Source organism: Pecten maximus, chromosome 16 (genome assembly GCF_902652985.1).
Source record: "Pecten maximus chromosome 16, xPecMax1.1, whole genome shotgun sequence".
NCBI classification, from domain to species: domain Eukaryota; kingdom Metazoa; phylum Mollusca; class Bivalvia; order Pectinida; family Pectinidae; genus Pecten; species Pecten maximus.
The window spans coordinates 9,600,105-9,623,536 of record NC_047030.1 but is presented as its reverse complement, the minus strand read 5'-3'; the positions used below and the strand labels follow the sequence as shown (position 1 = coordinate 9,623,536).

General features: G+C 34.7%; 1 protein-coding gene across 1 annotated transcript in view; it reads left to right on the top strand.

Moving 5' to 3' along the window:
- The first annotated feature begins 2,541 nt into the window (after positions 1-2,541).
- LOC117314609 overlaps positions 2,542-23,432 on the top strand; it is a 34,928-nt gene continuing 14,037 nt past the window's right edge. Inside the window, exons 1-15 of the mRNA XM_033868676.1 lie at positions 2,542-2,557; positions 5,209-5,235; positions 6,144-6,325; positions 6,905-7,059; positions 7,933-8,102; positions 8,790-8,831; positions 8,925-9,115; positions 9,325-9,482; positions 9,985-10,166; positions 13,265-13,455; positions 14,081-14,244; positions 15,760-15,926; positions 17,466-17,501; positions 19,939-20,055; positions 21,096-21,275. Of these exons, the coding sequence (XP_033724567.1) occupies positions 2,542-2,557; positions 5,209-5,235; positions 6,144-6,325; positions 6,905-7,059; positions 7,933-8,102; positions 8,790-8,831; positions 8,925-9,115; positions 9,325-9,482; positions 9,985-10,166; positions 13,265-13,455; positions 14,081-14,244; positions 15,760-15,926; positions 17,466-17,501; positions 19,939-20,055; positions 21,096-21,275 (1,978 nt within the window). The remainder of the gene's footprint in view (positions 2,558-5,208; positions 5,236-6,143; positions 6,326-6,904; positions 7,060-7,932; positions 8,103-8,789; positions 8,832-8,924; positions 9,116-9,324; positions 9,483-9,984; positions 10,167-13,264; positions 13,456-14,080; positions 14,245-15,759; positions 15,927-17,465; positions 17,502-19,938; positions 20,056-21,095; positions 21,276-23,432) is intronic.

The following is a 23,432-nucleotide window of genomic DNA, read 5'->3' as shown; positions in this document are numbered from 1 at the left end:
AGTCAGATTTTTTAAAAAATTATTTTTAAAGACATTTTTAATAAATACATACACAAGAACCACACACACAAAAACACATAATTCCAATAGGTATGGTTTGCAACTATCATCGTAATTCTGTTATAATCTTCATCAAAATCATCATAACCTAGATTTTTCACCATCAGAATATCATCCTCCTCCTCCTCCTCCTCCTCCTCATCATCATCATCATCATCAGCATCAGCATTATCATCATCATAATCTTATTTTCTTCCCACTCGTGCAACATTACATATATATTATGCATTATACATTATTCATTATACATTATACATATATCATGTATACACTCGTACCTTTGCACACAACCACACATACTCTTCACTTGTTGAAAGAAAAAGAAGAGGAGATATTATTAGATAATTATAAGGACAATGACATTACGTCTTGAAATGAAAATGGTGTAACCAAAATGGAATCTTCCATCTGATTTCGTTCTTTACATTTTCACTTTAAAACCTGTCAAAGTGTATATATTCTGAGCTATGTTATTACATAGTAGATTTAATGAGACTCGGAAGTTTTTTTTGCCAAGACACGTTTTATAAAATTTCATAGAAAATGAAAACTTATCTAAGATCCTATATTTCTAGCAGGTAACCTTGCAATGATAAAATCATTATACTGATATATATCACAGTTAATCGATAACTAGTCGTCTTTATTAAGAATGTGATATATCTATTTCGTTACTAGTAATTATACTAATCAAATTGATGTATATTGGTAAAAAAGGTCTTTATTAATTAGATCACATACTCGTTACATTCATTTCATTCAACCAATAAAATTGGAACACTTGTACCTTTCTACCAAATTATCGGAGTATAAACGTATTGCTATTTGTCATTGAATTCCGTTGTTTTTGCCATATCGTATCATTTTATTGTGTCTCAAATACCATATCATGTCATGTGAAATGCGGGTTGATATAATTTGTACACATTTTTTTAGTAATATAACCTATAATCAGAAATTATTATTAACTTAATATGGTATAATTTACCAAAATATGATTCTAATATTGCACATGTATCTTCAAATCAGTTTTCAATTTTGAATTTCTCTCTAGAGAAGACAGTTTTCCTGTATATTTGCTAATCCCTAGACCCTGTTCCTAAATTATTTTTGAATAGCATTCTCTACTCAGAGACATATGATACTACTGTTATTGAGCGGTTTAGCGTTACAAGTCGGAGTATTGTGTGTGATAGATTTTATCCCCCGAAGTACAGCAGTGCTATTGTTATCGAACTCCGGTATCAGTCCGGGACATCAATCTACGTCACAGTGTTAAAGGATATACACCCGTGATATATGGCCCGGGTATCTCAGGAAATCACCCCAAAAATATATCATTACCTCGTATCTCTGGGCGTCATTATGACGTAAATAAATAAATTATTATTTGTCTCGTAATGGAATTTAATTCCTCACTCAATTTCATTATTAAACTATTATCATAAATCTGTAGCTATTTTCATTAATAGAGACAAAATTTAGGTCGAGTTTAAGTATTTTTTGTTTGTGTAAAATCAAATGCACTTTGTAGTTATATGATGTAGTTTGTTGTTATATCATATGTTATATAGACACTGTCATTAATAATGATTTAACTAGTGTATTTAATAATATTAAAGTATAATATTATGCAAATATGAATCTCTATTGTTTTTACACATGTGCTACATTTTATCATAGTTTGTTAAATATTTAAGTGATCGATCATAGTAATACATTAAGGTTACCAATATCCATCCTGCTTCTATCATGTGTTAACTTCGTTAAATTATTCATTATATCTATATCATGTATTGAGGATACACGTATATTCTTAAATGTAATGATAATGTATCACATACTATTATTTTCAAAGTTACTTGAATAAACGTGTTGCCAACATGTAATTAATGTATAATAATTACAGTTTTCAATTAAAAAAGTTTTCATTAACGAGTCTGTTGATGTATATATCCATGTCTAGTAGAACATATACTCAGTGTAACGATACAGAAAACCTCTTCGCTCACTTGGGTCATTGCCTCTATTTGATATCGACTGGCTGATCAGATAGACAGAGCGAAACGTATTGCTATACATCCCGGTCAACACACGAAACTCAAATCAGTTTTACACAAGAGAACAATATAAACTAGATAACATATCTATGGGTAGCTCATTTCAATATCTATTTCTTCTTGAATTGGTTAGATTTTTTTTATCACTTCTTACCCGACATTACGACAATTTGAAAAAAAAAAAACTGATACGTATGTTTAACTTAGTGGTGTTAAGCTTAACATAATCGCTACATATATATTACATCGGTCTCATAACCTATGTATATGGGTGTTTGGTCACATAGTATAGTCACATCAACCGTTATACTGATTCGATAGTGGTACAGGAATATGGAATTAACGACTTAATACCGGGATGTATGTCTTATTTAGAGAAATGGTGAAGATTTTACAGATATTACTGATAATATTTGGCATCATGGATGACTGTGGAGGTAAGCGACTAGTTCGAATCATTATACTTCACCAACGCTTGTTTTAACGATTTCTAATGGTTGTTCTACGTGTTCTGTGTATACAATGTATGAGGAAATCCGCATGTTACATGCGTATCTTTTAATGAATTTCGCAAATATAGAAACACCATATATAGAAAGAATAGGATTATTACAAATAAACGGGTTTGTTAAGTTTTTAGATATAGTTTCGATTCACTTTAAAAAGTCGAAATAAAGATACACAATGCATTCAAATAACTATGACAATTTAATAACAAGTTAAAATATGATAATTATTCACATATAGTCCTAATCATATTCTGTATGGCAACAAATAAATGTCAAACTTCTTTCTTTGAGTGAACATCACTCGTATGCAAAACACATACATGTATCTTACTTGCATATTGTTGTACGCTTTGGAAAGAATCAGAATCAGTAATGTATGAATGAGAGAAATATATTGTGATTACCTACTTTAGTACAAGGTGCGCTGGTAGAGGGGAAGCTTGACATGTAAGCTGAAGACATCTTTTAAAATAGTTTGTCAAATATCGAAGCAAGCTCTGCATAATAACGTCGATGAAACGATAGTTACAAAGTACACGGTACTGTAAAAAAACATATCGTAACCGAGCAATAATTTGAATGAAAATAAGCCGGACAACAGTGTGACTGTACATAGTCATAACAATAATTTGACTGAACATAAACTGGACAACTGTTTGACTACCCTTAAACCGAGAACTAGTTTGACTATATATTACCTAACCATAATTTGACTATACATTACCAAACAACAGTTTGATTTACATAAACCGTGAAATAGTTTGACTGTACCTTACCTAACAATAGTTTGAGTATACATAAACCTTACAATAGTTTGACTATACGTAAACCGTTCTATAGTTTTACTATATATAAACCTTACCTTAGTTTGACTATACGTATACCGTTCTATAGTTTTACTATATATAAACCTTACCATAGTTTGACTATACGTACACCGTTCTATAGTTTTACTATACATAAACCTTACCATAGTTTGACTATACGTAAACCGCTCTATAGTTTTACTATACATAAACCTTACCATAGTTTGACTATACGTAAACCGCTCTATAGTTTTACTATACATAAACCTTACCATAGTTTGACTATACGTAAACCGCTCTATAGTTTTACTATATATAAACCTTACCATAGTTTGGCTGATCATAAACCGTAATATAGTTTGACTGTACATAACCTAATAAAATTTTGACTGTACCTCAACCTTACAATAGTTTGACTATATAAAATCCTAACAATAGTTTGACTGAACATAAACCAAACAAAAGTTTGACTTCAAATCAACCTAACAGTAGTTTGATTATATATCAATCTAACAATAGTTTGACTGTAAATAAACCTACACATCTTGACTGAACGTAAACCTAGCAGTATTAGACTGTACTTAAACCTTAAAATATAAATTGACTGTATGTAAACACACCAAACGTTCATCTTTACGTAAACCTTACAACAGTTTCGAGCAAAAGATATTTGAACATATAAAAACACATTATTGAGACAAAAATCTATCAATAGTTTGTTTTGTACAAACCTAGCAGTAGATTTATTGTTTTAGACAACATTGCTGGGTGGATGTAGTGCTCGAAAATTATAGTAACCTACTCGTCAGTTTTTGGATGATACTCACTGTGCAAGGATGGAATTTAGCTTTCATTCAACAATGGTGCGGACAGATCTGAATCGCTTCCGAAATATACATGTACGAATATCTCCACATAAACTTTGGCTGTTGAGCTTAGCGTTACCCGACATGGTCCTAGAATTTGGATTTCTAATTAAACTCGGATCACTACCCATTACCAGTTGTGTGTGCGACTCTTGTAAAGAACACGTTAGTGACATCGTGAAGCACATAATAATAGACTGTCGAGTTTATTTTGATGTAAGAGACGCTCTACAAACATTAATAGTAAATCTACTTCCGGTTGTACAGAGTGTCAATATTTTGGGTGACGATGATAGACTTACACATTTTCTACTTGGAGGAGAAACTATGGCATTGACAGTGAGTCCTGAACATTGGAAACTACTCATGTTGGAGTCTGCGAAAACGTTTTACAAAATGAAACCAGCATTAACGTATTGGTTACACCGACTGTAGTGGTGTATCTATATTGGAACTGTGTGAATATATATATATATATAAAGTCAAGAAATAGTTCAATTAATCGATAATAACATTTGAACGTGACGAGAAATGTTATGAATTAAAGGGAACAAATTGTAATGTAAATATCAATAATATCAATATCAATCAAAGACACGTAAATGTCATATATATTTCAATATTGTATTATTTTTCATAATCTTCACTTGTTGGAGGAAATAAAGATATTCAATTCAATTCAATTCAATTCAATTCAATTCAATTCATACATACATACATACATACACATACATACATACATACATACATACATACATACATACATACATACATACATACATACATACATACATACACATACATACATACATACATACATACATACATACATACATACTTTACAATTCCAATTCATTTAGAGCCAGCTCATAATATATTTTATGGTATGTTTGCTTTTGTTTCTTAGGTCAGCCGCTAACAACACTTCAGGGTCGTAAGTATATCTTTATTTATCCATTTGTAAGAGTTTGTAAGAGAACAAATCAGTATGATACTTCGAGATTGAGGAAGGTTATTTTCAATTCCTCTGTTACGGATCTAATAGCAATTAGATAAATGGGAGGAATAGCGAGTAGCTTCCCAGTTTAGTAAAAAAAAAAAGTACTTCCCACCCAAGAAATTATTTGTTCCGATATTTCTAGGTGTAACAGCGTTGCTTTTGAAAGTAATTCTGAATATTTTTTTCTGAATAAGGAAACAGATTGTACCATGCAATAAAAGTCATTATGCGTCTTAATTTTACTTCGGGAATGAACGTGTTTGCAACTATCAATGTCATTTGCAAACGAGTTCCAAAAATACACCAAGAGAAGAAAACTAAGCACAGACATGGAAGAAAATGCCTAAAGGGACATTTCAGTTTTGTTTTCTTTGAATGTTCCTTATATAAAGGACATAGAAGGAAATCCCCTTTTCTGTCGGAGTCCAACAATTAATCACCTATGCAGTAAGAAACATTTGTGTTCCCGACATGGGAGTCCGTCATCTGAATTCTTGCATTCTGTTAAACGAGAGTTTTATTGTTCTTCCTTTCGTTTAATTCCATCCGTAAGTGTTATACAGTGATTAAACCGACATCCGATAAAGCCAGGAATGCCGAAAAGGGACTCCACCATCTGCTCTAATAGAGTAACGTCCCTTTGCTTCACTGTAGATATGTTAATATATGGTTTATAGTGATAAGACTGATATCCTTTGGTGCCGAGAATGCTGCAGAGGGCCTCTAACATCTAAAAGAGTAACTTACTTTCGTTTCACTGAAGATGTCTCAATAGATGGTATAGTAAAAAGCTTGACATCCGTGAGGCATAATTTAAAGTGCATTGACTCTCTCTTTCACAGCCTGGCGGATGCTGTTCAAGGTCCATAGATATGACTCTATGGGGAGCTACGCTAGTGCGGCGTCCTTTTTAACCGACGCAACAGGTTCGGAAGGAGATAGTGTCTCAAATAAGGCAGATCTGTACGACACAGGTTCACGCTATAGATCTGAGAAGCTAGATGACTGGGGTACTATCTCAGCGGTGAGTTCGATCATGTTGACTACTCAATCCATCTATATGTTAAGTGTATACCAGTACAATTTATCACGAGACGACGAGACAAGTGATTCCTTTATTTTATTATTAATTTTGGATGGCGGGGTGTGGGAGGGATGGCAGGAGTAAGCAATCCAGTTTATCCACCATTTTTTTTTTTTATTTTGTGCGTGTGTTTAAATACGATTTTTTGACGTTAAAACACTACTTTAAACAACTGAATACATAATCACTTTTAAATCAGTTACTTGTAAACTAAAATAGAAAAGAAAAACAAATCATTGATGGGATAAAAATGGATATAAACTGGCAAATATTTTCAGTGCAATTTGGTGATATGAATTCGGCTCCCAATCCTACTTCAGGTAAGAGGTCTGTTCATCCTGCCGTCCATTTTCTGTTTCAGTTTAACAAATAGTCTCCTCTCGTTCATTTGTCAGTTGTCAATTGCCGACTATCATAATCCAAGGCACTGCACGGGGAGGTTATTGCTGATTATATTTTGTATTGGGTAATTTTGAATGTGTCTAAAAAAGTCTTATTAGAATTAATTTTTTATTTCAGGTACGCTTGTCAATGTGGGAAAATGACGTAGAGGTTGCATATTTTGTCTTCAGTGCCGCAGGGAAGACGAAATATACCTGGATGGATTGTAACAACTTACTGTACTCCAGCTACACGGATATTTTGTCTGAAACCATCACAACGTGTACAATCTCGTATGTACACATATATATGTTTATCAATTTATTTTCCACTATCGGAAACAATACATCACTATTTAATTTCTAAATGTTTACATAATAGACATGCGTAAATATCTATGCGAACAAATATCAAATTTTGCAAAATCACTAATTCGCAACATTCACCTAAATATATCATTTTTACCCCACAATCACTGTTTCTGAAAATTGAGAGGAATACCCATCTGATATATGATATACTTTATTCCAATTGGCTGTAAATATAATCTAAAGCCAATTGGAGAAGCAATAACGATCTAAAATCAATTTCCCAAATCTTAGTTTTATTAACCCAAAATACAGTAATTGATGTAAACTGTAGGGTCTCTAAAAGTGTGCCATTTATGTCGAACATCAGACTTACATTTCTAAATAGTAATATATTTTTGTTAGATCTAAATCATTTACGAAAGCAAGATTTTGTATCTGGACGAAAAATCGACGGCAAATAAAACAGAAGTGATAGACAGCCTCACATGGAATAGCACAACTACATTTAGCAAAAATAGTATGAAAACATCTCAAACAAAACGTGACGGCCAATTTTAATATGGATTTATGACCCTAGTTGCAGGGCTATATAATTCCCCGTATTTATCATATTTCCCGAAGAAATAATTCTCCTAGATATGAGTTCAATGACAAAAAAAAATCTTTCACTTATGGCTTTGAAGTATGAGATTGATAAAATCTGTTGAATAAATTGATAGACCACTCACCTAAATTTAAATCAAATTTTGAACTTGTTCAATAAATTCGATTAGACAAAGACCTAACCATACTGTAGTTAGCTGTATGTGGTGTGGCCATATCAGATAAACACATGATTTTTGTTATTAATTGTAGAAACTCAGGGAGAAACTTTATCATTCAGAGAGGATATGGAGGTTGTGATAATGATAACGGCTGGTTCGTTGTCAAGGATACGGACGCTACTGACGGGTGTGATTGGGACCCGGATTACAGTTACGTCACGCTGCTGTACGCACCAGGGACGACGTACACTGTTTGGGGTGGTAAGTAAACGATAACAAACCACCTTCCCTAAAAAACATCATATTTTGTTATAGGATGGTTACATTTGTAAATAAGTCAATTACTAATAATCACAAAAGCCGTAAAGTGTGCTGCATCCGTACCAAGACGTTCGATTGACCTGTAACACGATATGTGATGATGAAGATGACCTTATGTCTATTATCATGCTGACTGGTTAGACGAATCCAATGCTGTTAACAAATACAACATTGTAAGGTAATGAAACAAATCAAAAGAGTTCATCTAAAAGTTACTGCTCGTTTTAAGATCCGTAGCAAGTTACGGCGCCAATAATTGAATACTTTAACTATTTAAACAAACTATTGTAACGGTGTTGTTTCGTTGTCACGTACGAAGTTCCCATCCCAGGTAATTTGAGGAAGGCGTTAATTTTTCACCGTTTTTTTCTTTTTCATTTAAAACTGCTTGTTCTGGTCAAACAAAAACATAAATATAACCACATTAATAATCTATCTAATAAATTAAAACACTTAATTAATCATAGAAATATCATTTACATGTATTAACTTAGATGTATCCAAAAGTTCCCATACAAATCATATTATTCAAATAAAGTAGATTTTGTGTTGATAGAAAGTTAAACAAGTTGTGAAAATACATGTAAATCAGAAAATGCATAATTTAATTTTCTTTAATATTTTTAGATAGTAAGTCTAATGCTGATGCCTTCACGATCTCCGTAATGGGTATGTATTAAGTTTTATTATTTACAGAATGTATAATACCTAAAATTTTGTTCACTCAAAACAAACCGGTCATTTTATTATTATTTTTCACAGATTGGTACATGGTATTTAAGGGAATACAGGGTGTGACGCCAAGCGCAGGCTCTCTTCAAGAATCCTGGGAGGGTGAAACCGCGGAAAACGACGGAGTAAGCGCCGCACGGACCCTGACTACGTCTCCGAGCAGTCACTATAAAAACGGGGTTTCTGAAATCTGGGACGACGATTTCACCTTGATTGAAACGGTACGTACCATTATTGAAAAAAATCAGCTGACGGATTTGTAGAGTAGTTAATCATTGTCAGACGAATTCCTTACTGATCCTTTTTTTTCAAAACATTTTATTTTCGGCTTTGAGAGAAATGTTGTATAATGTCTGCGTAAGAGAAAGTGTATTGTTCATTTATAAGAAATGTTACCCCGTACTAACAGTATATATATTTCTCTGAACAGGCGAAATATGCTATGTACAATAAAGGGGGAGAAAATGCTGCAGTCATATTCAGGGCTATGGGTTCAACAAAGAACTCGTGGTTTTCCAAGTCCAATATATTGTATAGCGACTACACGGACCTTACAACGGCCTCTCCTCTGTACTGCAGTATAGCTGGGTAAGTATACTAGGCACATTACCACGAAGCTGCAAATGATCTCGATATTAGGTAGACATGTACAGTGTTATAACATATATGTTTAACCTTTGTGTCAGAATGGCGTCTTTAAATAATCAACAAATAGCAAGCCGGGATACTTCGGTTTTGTTCTTTCATTTTTCAATGACGTAAAGAAAACTTGTGTGTCGAGAACGAAACCCTTCGTTTTTGACAGTGAAAGACCAAATTGAGATTAGCTTAATCTTACTAAGACTAATGGATACAATACAAAGTCTTATCAACATGTCTAAGGACACATCACCATGCCATATTGGCAACAAGCACGTGATCTTACTCATAGCTGCCACTGGAATGTGTTTTAACTGCCACTGCGGCACGGGATCCATATCCTTAATGCCACTGGCACGTGACATAGTTCCAATTATCGAGTGACCCATGTCTCCTTAAGATCCTGGCCTCATGTCGGTAATGTTGTGTGTTCTGGGTCATTTGTCTGTAGAGACACCATCCGACAGTTCGCGCTGACAGACGCACACGGTATTGGATGTACGTCGGACTACCATTGGATGTTGGTAATGGACGCCGGCGTGATCAGTAAGCCATGTGAATGTGACCAGGATGTCACAACTAGACCTTACTTCCTCTACAGTAGCGGCACAACAAGTGTGGCTCCGGATCTGGGTATGTTTCGTTTCCGATCATATATCCCTATATCTTCTGGTGCTCCAAAAATCATATATATATATTTACATTCTGTGTTCCATTTGCCTAAATGTCGATAGTAAACCAAATAGTAGTTTTGAGACTGTATTCTACAATATACAGCTCAATGTGGTCTAGGTAAAACATACTGAATAAAAAAAGGCTTCAGTTACTTTCGGTATTCTAAATTCTAAACACAATAATAATGTCAATTCCGAATGTATGACGCTACTATGTTGTAGTAAGAAATGTTGTTCCAGAAAGTATTATAAGTACTATTCCAGATACGTAATTACCAAATGTGTCGACGTCGTCACAGGGTCTCGTTTTTCCTAATTGGAGATATGCAACCCATGACAACATTAAAGGTCCATAATTCACAAAATAAATAAATCAATAAATAAAATCAAATGGTATCGCTATGGTTTTCGCAATTGAAACGAAATAGCCTTGAAATCGTCGTCACCTACTATCAGGACGACCTTCATTTAACATTTCACACTTAATATTCTTCTGAAAATATTGTAAATTATGTCGGCCGAAACATAAGCATTCAGCGGAAACAATGGTGTCTATCGGGTGCAATGCACGTTGAATGCTGCATCACTTCTAAATGATAATGGTATCTCAATGCGAAGAAAATCGGCTTTAATTTCAAACAATCAGAAATTATACAAGATATATTTACCATTGTATGGCACTGCCACTATATAACCCTACCAATTCAGTTGCGAGTTCACCAGCTTATGAACTGCCAACTGAAATTTGAATTTGAAAAATTCAAAAAAAAAAAAAAAAATCGCACGACAAATAAAAAATCGCAGATGGTAAATATAAGCATTGAACGGCTTTCAGTTGGCATTCATAGTCAATATGAATGCCAACTGAAAGCCGTTCAATGCTTAAATGGACGTGAAATATAAACCAATTTCGTGCTAAAACCATTTTATGAGCGCGTCGCTTACGATGACACGAGGAAGGTTATACATTATTTCTTTCGGAAAATTCATTTAGACGATAGGCATAAAATGCAACGTCGCTCGAACGGGACGGTTCGCTATCCTATTTATCTGTCACCAAAATTGTATTTATATTGACTGTACTAGCATCTGGAAACAGTTCAATGCTTAAATCCACTTTTTTTTAAAATTTCTGTAATATCATACTGAAGAATAAATATTTCACAATGCATTTGCTTTTATTCTAAAAGATATTCCATTACATCAATTGAGACAATTGAGTAAACAGAAATTGAAAACGGCTATGTCTACTAAAGCCCTCTCGCTTGCAGTTGAGACATTAAAGTGATTAAGTCTCTATGAGAAAATTTAGAAGCTCAAACTTATTTGTCTTCTACATACATGTATTTCATCCCGCGTATGTCGACTTCTTGATTATTGCTTGGGCCCAGACATAGGATCTGTTAGTCTTATCCATGCTTTCGTCGGGGGTGGTCAACTATCGTCACGCATGATCTACAATAGGGTCATGTAAACAGTGTGATGTTTTGAGGGAGCGTCAACGTTGCATTTTATAAGAGGGTAAACAGAATAGGACAAAAATAATCAGTCGTTTGGGTTAAATGTTAATATCAACGTATGACGTGATTCAGACCTCGCTATGTAGGAGGTCAAACGATGCCAAGCAGATATTAATAGCCATGTTACCTAACCAAATCAGTACTTCTGTTAGATGTTCTTCTGAAATAAATTCTTTTTGCGGTTTTAGCCAAATTGACCATTTGTTCACGCTGTCTTAAATAAAAATGAATAAATAAATATAAAACGTAAAAACAATATCTTGGTACAAAACAAACAAACAAAACAAAAACCCAATCAGCATATTTTCTGTAATTAATTTCTTAGTTTTTATTTATTCGATGTTGATATTAAATTAAAACGATTTTTCTTCTAGATGCAGATACCTGGGACAGCATCAGTTTTCCTTCAGCTACAGTCATGGCTTTCTTTATAAGAGGTATATAAAGTATATACGTGATATATATCTATTACTTCTTATGATTATTCCTTGTCATTATTTCTTGTAGTAGTACACATCTTCACGGTTGTGTATTTTATTTCAAATTGAAGTGATGTTATTGTTTCAGTTTCAACAGTCAAACAATATGACTAATATCGGGATGTTATTTGATCGATAGCCAAGAGAACACTGGATGTTAAATGATATACACTGACAAAGCCGATAAACAAGGAATCTACACATACTGCAAATTAATGTCAGAAATAAGGATATTAATGAACACTTCAATTGTTTTAAAGAGACATCTTAGCACTTTTAAATCATGTTCCAGTTTAATTCATGCATGTATAGTTCCAATATACAAATTATGTCGAAATAATTGCAAACAACTACGGTTTTCTCAACAATTAAAATTGAAAAACAACAATTGAATACATATTAAATAAAACAAGTTAGTTCAAGTCTTGTGTAAAAGCGGCAGCATACAATCCAGAAGTAACATTGTACGTCAGTTATAGAGCATGAGCACCCATTTCCCCCCATATCCCATAGACTTGCCTACCGTTTTACCTGTTCAAGAGTTTTCTGTCAAGTCCTATGGGAGGACATTAAGCACGTTCTTGAAACAATCCATGGTATCAGGGCAACCATGCATTGACATTACTGCAAGTATATAATTGACACAATTATTATAATCCAATCATGTCACGTCAACATAGTTTTACAATTCAATATTTTAATATAATGAACAACTTGAGCTGGGATATCAACCCTCGGGCTGAATATTTCTGTTGTCACGTTCCCAAGGAAGAAAAAGATTCTACTAATCAGGTGGCTTTGTTTTATGCTCTATATCCAGATTACCCAAAACTCGAACTCAAATATTCTACGGCACCACATCACCTTCCTAGAAATGTCCGCGACCTTTCATCATTGCGCAAAGTCGACATTATTAAAAAGCGATGTTTCGATATCCAGTGATAAACAGTTTTTGATATGTTCATAAGTGGTATTGCTTTTTCTTGTAACATTTCATTTTTACTTTTATCAGTAATAAGTATTACAAGTATGTTGTCGATTTCAATTTGTCTCTTTAGGTTGGTTTCCGGTGATGAAGGCAGTTTACGGAAATTCTGTTACCGGCTCTACCATCTACAATTTCTGGAGTACTTCCTCTACCTCCTACAATGTTAACGAATTCGAGACGTCAGCGTATTCCTTACAGTCAAACACACCTAATTACAGGTCTCGGATCGTATCCTCCTGGACCAGCTACTACATCAGTGCGGTTTGTACTTATCAGAAATAATATATGTATTATTGCATGATTTATAACCACGACTTTATCGATACACATAATAACTTATGCAATTACTTCAGCTGCCTTACAAGATCAATGAAGATTTTGTTTTCTCCACAATTGTGAGATTTACGAAGGAGGAAAACTCATCGATGATTTTGGGATCTAAAATAAGATTATTGTGTCAGTGAAGAAGCTATATAATACAATATTCCGGAATCCCAGTATTTCGAGCACTAAAGAATAACAGTTTTAATATAAAATTGGATTAAAATGTACTGAAAGAAACAAGTTCATTCCATGTGTGATAGGCATACATGATATACAATGTTGCATGTACTTGCCAAGTTTAGGCTTCATCAAATTAGCATATATTTTCAATTCCAAATTTTATATCCATGGCGGTCAGATTCTAAATAAGGACAAATGGGTATCCGCCTGTCTACTCGAACGATAGTTATTGTACGTTTATAAATAGTTAGCTGGAAGGAATGTATGGCTATAGTGATGTCTCTTCGTACATGTCAGACTTATATGTGCCACTAAATAAATTCATCAAAATATGAACTCCACACTTTTTTTGAAAATTTAGGGTATCTTAATTTCATAACAGGTGCGAGTTTCTTTCATCAAGAGTGGATCAGAGGTTGCCTATGCGGTGTTTGACGCACATGCATCAAGTCGAACCGACTGGATGTCGTGCAGCAATCGACTGCTTTATACCAGTTACAGTGATGTAAATAGATACACCACTACTCAATATTGTAGCATAGCAGGGTAAGTGGGTGATCTTCATAGTTGTTTCTTACTCTATCTTAATCACTATTTGTATTGAAAGGCGCATAAATCTTGCTTGTTTTTTGTACTACTCTGTGACATTTCCGGTGGTAGACACTCAGATGGATTTTCACCCTCGGGGTTTGCCGTAACCTGTATGTTAGCTTTTAATTCATATGAATAACGACACGGTTTAGAATATACACATGTACATGAACTTGATATTGCTTTGAAACCCAATGTTCGAAAATGGTGAAATGTGTCTATGTGACTAATGCACTTCCTTTGCACCTGAACATCCAGATTGTTATCTATTGTATTTCTTCAGCAGCTGCATTATACATGTAGGTATCAACATTTTAGACCCTTAGCATCACTGGCACGCTCTTTCGAATTACTTCTTTGCCATAAATATATTGAGCAAAGAAGTAATTCTAACATTGCGGACATGAACAATGTGACATTTTCCAGGCTATCTGTCCCTTTATCAAGACACAGATAATACAAATACAATCATATGATATATAAACAGTACTAGAAAATACAATAAGATACAGTAAGACTAGTATTTTTGGTAGTAGTTGAAATAACCATGAACCCTTCGGCTGGCGTGGGCCGAATGCGGTGGCTAGCGTTACATGTACAAAGTCATGCTCAATGACGGAACGCTATGTTACCAACGGCCAAGACATTTGAAATATCCCGCGCGTGCAAATGACGAATTGTGAATGAACGTTTCGTACCAAAATGTTTTTTATGGACACAATAAAGGAACGATATTACATAGATACGTGATGCATTATCGTCCATGAAATGATATCCATCATCATTTCATGGACGACAATGCATCAAGTATCTATGCAATATCGTCCACCTGTTTCTTTATCACCAACACAGTGCATATGATACATTGTGCTAATTATTTGATATATAACATGGTAACACAATTGACGAAGAACGACAACTTTATGCCTCGTGCCCTGACCGGGCCTCGAACTCACGATCTACGGCACCCAATCGCCTAGCAAGAAATACCCGCAGCTTATATATATATTATATATATATCTTTGATAGTTTCCGCGGTTTTCAAGTTAAACCAATACTGAACATATTCCAACATGTCGCTAAAAGTGAAAAAAAGACTGTTAGAGTGCCCGCGACGTAACCTCAGGTGATGATTTGAGGTGCGTGGTTTGACGCTCCCTACCAGTATTGGTTTGTATTTCTCGGGAAACTTAGAAACGGGCCAGTATGTGCTGTCTTTGTTGTGGCCTTAGGCAAAACACATTACCCTTATTTGTCTGTATGGCATGCGATGGGCTTCCCCTTTTGTTATTCAGTTAAGTAGTCACTAACTACTATCAGGAGTCCTCGCCTCAATATGATCCTGGCTGTTCACGGGTGATAATCCCAGCTAACAAACTCACCAACAAAGAATAAATATTTCTAGGTGTGATTTCAAATTGACTGTATTTTAGGAGCAGTTATGGACATACTCTTTTTTTTCTATTTCAGAGAGAGTAGTAGCCGACGGTTTTTTGCAGAGAAATCTTACGGCGGCTGTAACGCGGACCAGGGTTGGTGGGTGGTAGTGGATTCGGCTGGTACGTGTGATTGGGAGAAAGCGTACACCACACCATATGTGCTCTTCAGCGACGCAGGAGCATCCGAATACAACACCAGTAAGTCATTCATTTAATAACATCATGATGTTTGATGTACTGGAGCAAAGAAAATTTGTCATTGTAAACATACTAATGATCAACTATATTGGCCAACCAAACATTGAAATATTCAGATTCATGTTAATTTTGTTGAATAATTTGTTCTTACTCCCCGCCCAACGAAGTTGTCGGGGGATATAAGAATAGGTTCAGTCCGTGTGGATTCGCTTTCCGCATGATATCTTTTGAAGAAATGATCAGATTTTGATGAAACTTGCTTGGTAGACTTATTACCTTAGCCCCTTGCTCAAGATTGATTATCGGCATACTCCGCGAAAGTTTAATGCGGCTGCTGTAATATGATTGGCTGATTGCTTTCCGCATGATATCTTTCAAATGAATAATCAAATTTTGATTAAACTTGCTTGGTAGACTTATTACCTTAGCCCCTTGCTCAAGATTGATTATCGGCATACTCCGCGAATATTTAATGCGGCTGCTGTGATCCGATTGGCTGATTGCTTTTCACACGAATTCTTTTGAAGGAATGATAAGATTTTGATGAAACTTGCTTGGTAGACTTATTACCTAAACCCCTCGCTCAAGTTCGATTATCGGCATATGCCACGCATTTTTAATGGGGCTGCTGTGATCTGATTGGCTGATAGCTTTCCACCAGATATCTTTTGAGGGAATGATTGGATTTTGATAAAACTCGCTAGGTAGACGTGTTACTACTTATGTTGATTACTTTCACTGGAACTTGATGACTGAACAAAAATACTTGTTATGATTCTAAATGCTATGCCATGTGTTTCATGTTTTTATGAATGTTGCCCGCTTTAATTTCATGAAATACAACATAATGCATGGCGGGGGTCTTGACGAATATGTCCTTGTTTATAGTTAAAATATACGTTGGTTGCCTGAATCATCCAACCGGCGAATTTGATTTGTTGTGATTTCTTTTGTTCTATTGACCATTTCGGCTTTTATGTCTTTTTATAAATGTAGTGCTATTTGTGTTAATTTTTGGAAACGGCAATGAACATTTTGTCTGGATTGTATTTTAGCAAACTTTTGATCAGAACTTTTGTGAGGCTTCATCACGTTTGATCATTAAATGAAATCATGAGGATCTATGAACCTGAAAATGCATCATATTTGCAAACTCATGTCTCCTTTCAAATTTTGTTGAATTAATTGAAACTTCAGTTTTAGCAAAATATCATTCAAAGAGTGTCATATCATGGTGCATCATTTATTTAACTATTTATTTATTTATGTATATATTTATGTTATTTTAACAGCCTTGGTTTTGGAAAAAAAGGTCTCCCATCTTGACCATTCCTCAAACTTTATCAAGGTGGATTGTTTTTCCAAGGATATATCGTTGTACCTTACAGATTGATGATCTTCAAGAATTTTCTGATGTACTCTTACCATTTCAACAAGTCAAATAAGTGTATAGTTTTTATGGGTGAAAACAAAGTTGTGCTAACGTAAATGTTCACCGGATACGTTTGTAAACTACTCATATTGTTATTTATTTTGTAGATCAACAGTTGGCAGACATATTTCTTATTTCAGTCAGTAAGTATTATTCATCATCGTAATGTGCAAAATTCTCAGTAGAACTTTGTTGCTTAAGAAGAATTGCCATTCACTTTTTATTGAAGCGACTATGACTGTAAAAATAACTGTTGGAAAAAACTTACTAGTGTCATAATTAGAAATGTTTGCATCCATTCATTTGAATTAACAAAATCAGTGCAACAATAACAATACAATTCGGTAGGTCCTAGAAGAATGTTTATGTTTACATTTATGTAAACAATGCGGATTTCTCACTAGCACTCGAGTGACTCCATTCACCTTTCCCCTTGTAACATTATTTATAAACATCAATCGAGGTAAGCAGTGTTTTGAAACACGAAAACATATATCTATTTTTTTACGATATATATTCGTGAATAACTATGTCTTAACCTCATTTTAATATTTAAAAGAAGAAATCGCCGATAAATGAATATGAAATTTACAGTTATAGTCGCTTTAATGAGTATGAAATCTACAGTTATACTCGCTTTAAATATATTTCATTGTCTTATAATTGATGTAACATTGTAATAAGCATGTACTCAAAATCTGTTATATTATTAAATCATTGTCATAAGTAAATTATCCCCTTTCCCTTGAAATCAGTACATAATAACAATGCTTATACTGCTAGCATAAGATAGTATCTTGTTACGACAACTGATATGTAATCAGCATTCGCTTGTTATTGATATAACATTGGGATCAATTCCTAATCATAATTCCATAACTGTTAATACAATATCTTTATATATAAATTACCATTTTCATTAATATTAATTATCAAGAATTAGTAATTTTATTATTGATAATATTAAATTGTAATACTGTTATGAACATGGTAAGCATTTGCCTTTATGCTGCCTCGCCCAAAAGTCTATACAAAGTCTGAAACAAAATACAAAAATAATGACGCTAATGGTACCGAAAAGTATCTTATTAACGCTAAAAAATTAAAAACAAAGAATTTCCCACCCCCACCCCCACCCCCATCCCGCATTCATGATCGCTCATTACACCAAAGGTCACGTGTAGTACGGTAGATTTTCTTAAGGATTCAGGTATTTTTTATCCGCTTTCAATTTAAAAGATACACTTAAAAGCTCACATTGTCAGGCTGGTAATAGTTTAACGAAACTTCTACCACAATACCCTGTGTTATTCAACTCTCAGTCCATCAGTTAATCATTACAGCTGTTGATTACCAATCTGTTTATACCACACGTGGTATAAACTCTACGCATTTCGATTGGCTAACACGGTGAACTTTGACCCAAGCTGCAATTGTTATTGACGTCATCAATAATCTAATGACGTCACATCACCGGGTCCCGGACGTCAGCGCTACACTTTATTTGCATACGCGAAATTATACTTGGCCACGTTTCCCTTTGATTCAAGCCGATATTATTGTGGTAGAAACAGGTCACACGACTCGAAATTGTTGGATATGGAATTTATTTCCCACTCGTAAGTTATTTTTTTAAAAGTTGCAAAAAACACTCGCTAAAGCTCGTGTCTTTTGTAATTTTTAAAAAATAACTTACTCGTGTGAAATAAATTCCATATCCAACAACCACTCGTTGTGTAACCTCTATATAACTTTTGATATTGTATGAACTATATAACAATATGACAACAATCACCATCCTCTTACGCAATCACTTTCTGTCTGGTTATAGAAACAATCACTTTCTGTCTGGTTATAGAAACAATCACTTTCTTCGTGATAATAAGTATCATTTTCTGTCAGGTTATAACAACAATCACCATTCTCTTACGCAATCCTCATTAAACAATATCTATTCTCTTATCTTTTATTTCATAACATTTGTAAATACTGGAAACGTACTGATTCAAATATAACAAGAATTAATTTCATTACTAACTATTTACTCTTTATATATATTTGTATTATCGTTAGAATTAATATATGTGGTTGATATCCTTCTGTCCTGGTATTTGTTTTTTTTCACATTATTTATCCGGTTTGAATTACGTCTTTGTCGTTAATACACATTACCGTAAGTACAGTACGTAACTGACATTCTGAAATTCCTTTAGTAAGAATTTTGTTCGGTCTGTGACTTCTCCGTTGGTGTTGTACGTCATAATCACGGAGCAAGAATTATTTTCAGTAATATATCGCCATTGCGTTTGAAATAAGTATAGTTAAATAGTTACGGTCCATGCACCAATCATCTCCTTTTGTAAACCTTTTGTTAACATATCGATAAAACTATCTAAAACTCAATGAGCGGACAGGGTGGTTTTGTGATTTCTTTATATTCTTTAGTTTCTTTCAGAAGAATGCAAACACATGAACAATTGATATTTTGCTGCCTATTTCAAAAAGAGTAAACTTCTGAAATAAATGTATTACATATAACTAAAGAAATATTTTCTGCTCAGTAACTACTTACATTTTCAGCATACGATGACTTCTGTGCATTGATTTCATGTGAAAACGGAGGAACGTGCTATGAAAGAGGAGTTCGATTCGAATGCATATGTGACGGAGATTACTACGGTATCCTATGCAGTGATTGTAAGTATATACATGTACATTTATAACGTACTATTTCACACAATTTGTATAAATATGAGAAATGATGCATGTATGCTGATATTTGTAATATAACCTACGTCTGTAAATGAATCCATGTGCTTTTACGTTTATTAATATAGCATATTATTAACGATGTCGGTGAAGATTTAGTTATCATTATGTCATAGAGCGCATAATTGATTAAATGTTAATCACTGCCGCCGCAAGTGTCACGTGATACACGTGTAAAGTACTACTGTCGTGATATTGTCTTCAGCAGAAATTGCAATATCTCGGCCATTTCCGCTAACACTCGGAATCAAACGACCTCAATACTTTCCGTTTACCTTGACCCTACAAAAAGACATTACCTTTAAAGTCAAGTCGTGGTCAGTTATGTCAACTAAAATCATTTTCTCGAGGTCATGCGTATATAAGACGGAAATCCTTGCTTACGTTTATTACTTTATCATCAAATACGATCTTCACGAAGAAGTTATTATAATAAGGCATATGTTAATTTTGGAATTAATATATAACGGCGATGTGATGACGGCGCGTGCAATGTAGTGAATGTTTTTGTTTTTCTAGGCGGTAGGTTAATTTCGTCCCGCAAATCTCGGCCCAAACAGCGGGTAGCAGTGGCAATTTCGGGTGGCAAATCCCATATTAGTGACAGTATATTTTTTTTGACAGATGTGTTCATGTTAATTTTTGATACAATCATAATTCAGTCTATATTGCTCCCTTTAAGTTTGTGCCCAAATCCTTTGAAAGACTTTCACTAAATTATATGTGATATTAATTTAGAAGAGTTTGTCATCCAGGTCCGATTTATGGAACATGGCATTTCTTTAATTTTGCCCAGGTATGGTATGACCCATATTTGCAGGTTGGATGTCGTTGATGTACGATTAGAAGACGCTTGTCCTTTAGGAACGCATATCTTATTACCCTAGTACTATGTAAGATTTCCGTTTATACCTCGTTAACTTCCTTTTCTTTACTGAATAATTCAAAATCTCAATTTTGCATTGAAGTGGACGGTGATTGGTCTGACTGGAGCTCTTGGGGTAGCTGTAGCACAACCTGCCACTACCAGGGCACACATAGCCGCTCTCGTTCGTGTAACAACCCGTCCAAGGCGGGATCAGGGATCGACTGCTCGGGAGATACGTCTGAAACTCAAGCTTGTGATCCAGCGAATGAAGTCTGTCCCTGTGAGACTTGTTTACGTTATAGAAGTGATGGTTAAATTGTAGCCTGTTATTAGCTTCATTTAAGCTGATATTTTTTATAATTGATAATTAACAGACACTAAGGTCCAATAATAGAATTGATAACAACATATTGATTAAATATAACATAGTCACACAGATAGCAGCTGAAACAACATAAAATTGATAACAATAACTGCCTTAAACAGTACTTCTTTCAGCTGTTTCTTAAAAACATGACATTGTAAGTGTCCATGACAACATTAGAATAAATTCGACTTCTCATAAAAAGGCTGAATTTACAAACATCAAGTCGGCTAAATGAGTTGATGCAGAACCGATTAGATAGGTGCAATCAAAGAGGCTATGGACTCATTTTAAAAGGAAAACAGTGTCTTAGTATTTCCGTCGACATTCGAGACTTGATAAATTAAAATGTTTACAAACATCTGTAAACGATTTATATGGGAGTGTGTATGTTATACATATTATTCATATAGACTGTCGGTTCGGCATCTTCCCAAGTGCAATTAGAGAGTGATGTCTGTATTTAAGAACTGATATCCAGTTCCTAAAGACAATCTCACATTAGAGGAAGAAGCTGATAAAAACGACATTTATTTTATATTTATTTATAGGATTTGTTGAAATCTGTTGAATTTAGATAAGTGTGATTAATTGTGTGTTATTGAAACATTTTGTTGCGTATTGTATTTAGTGAAAAAAATCCTACTCCTCCGTGTATACACGTGTTTCTGGACGACACTATCAGGAGACACAGTCTACTCAAGTATCTAATTATGATGTATATTCTCAAACAAATGTCACGTGGATGCGAGTACATCTATAACTTGTAAGTTATATATATTTATCGAAGAGCAGCACGTAAAATTCGTGTAATGGTCCGCGTGGTCAGGTAAAAAACTAAATACGTGTACCCGTCAGAAGGGGGGCAGGAAATTCGGATTTTTTGCAGTTTTACGAAAAGATCAAATAAACCACTTACTGCTTTTTTTCGTTACAATTATCTTACATAATGTTGTACTATATACAATGATCACATAAATACTACGTTTTTATTAGGTAGGAATTTTAAAACAACTCCTATTCTGTACCTTTCACATAAAAGTATTCTAAAATGGTCAAAAAGACGATATCATCCCGTGTCATGTACACTGTATCTCATACAATGAACCGTGTATCCCGTACGATGTATCGTGTATCCCGTACCGAGTTATCGTATATACCGTACCGTGTATCTTGTATCCCGTACCATGTATCGTGTATCCCTTACCGAGTTATCGTGTATACCGCACCGTGTATCTTGTATCCCGTACCATGTATCGTGTATCCCGTACCGAGTTATAGTATATACCGCACCGTGTATCGTGTATCACGTACCATGTATCGTGTATCCCGTAACGATTTATCACGTATCCCGAATCGTGTGTCGTGTGTTCCGTACCATGTATCGTGTATACCGTAGCCAGTTACTATGTATACTGTACCGAGTTAATATCATGTATACCAAACCGAGTATCGTGTATACCGTGCCGAGTATCGTGTATACCGTACTGAGTATCGTGTATACCGTACTGAGTATCGCGTATACGGTACCGAGTATCGTATATAAACCGTATCGAGTATTGTGTTTACCGTACCATGTATCGTGTATACCGATTGTGTATCGTGTATACCGTACCGAGTTATCATGTATACCGTACCGAGTTATCGTGTATACCGTACCGAGTATCGTGTATACCGTACCGAGTTATCGTGTATACCGTACCGAGTATCGTGTATACCGTACCATACATCGTGTCTACCGTACCAAGTATCGTGTATACCGTACTGTGTATCGTGTATACCGTACCGAGTTTCGTGTATACCGTACCGAGTATCGTGTATACCGTACTATACATCGTGTCTACCGTACTGTGTATCGTGTATACCGTACCGAGTATCGTGTATACCGTACCGAGTATCGTGTATACTGTACCGAGTATAGTGTATACCGTACCGAGTATCGTGTATACCGTACTATACATCGTGTCTACCGTACTGTGTATCGTGTATACCGTACCGAGTATCGTGTATACCGTACCGAGTATCGTGTACACCGTACTGTGTATCATGTATACCGTACCGAGTTATAATGAA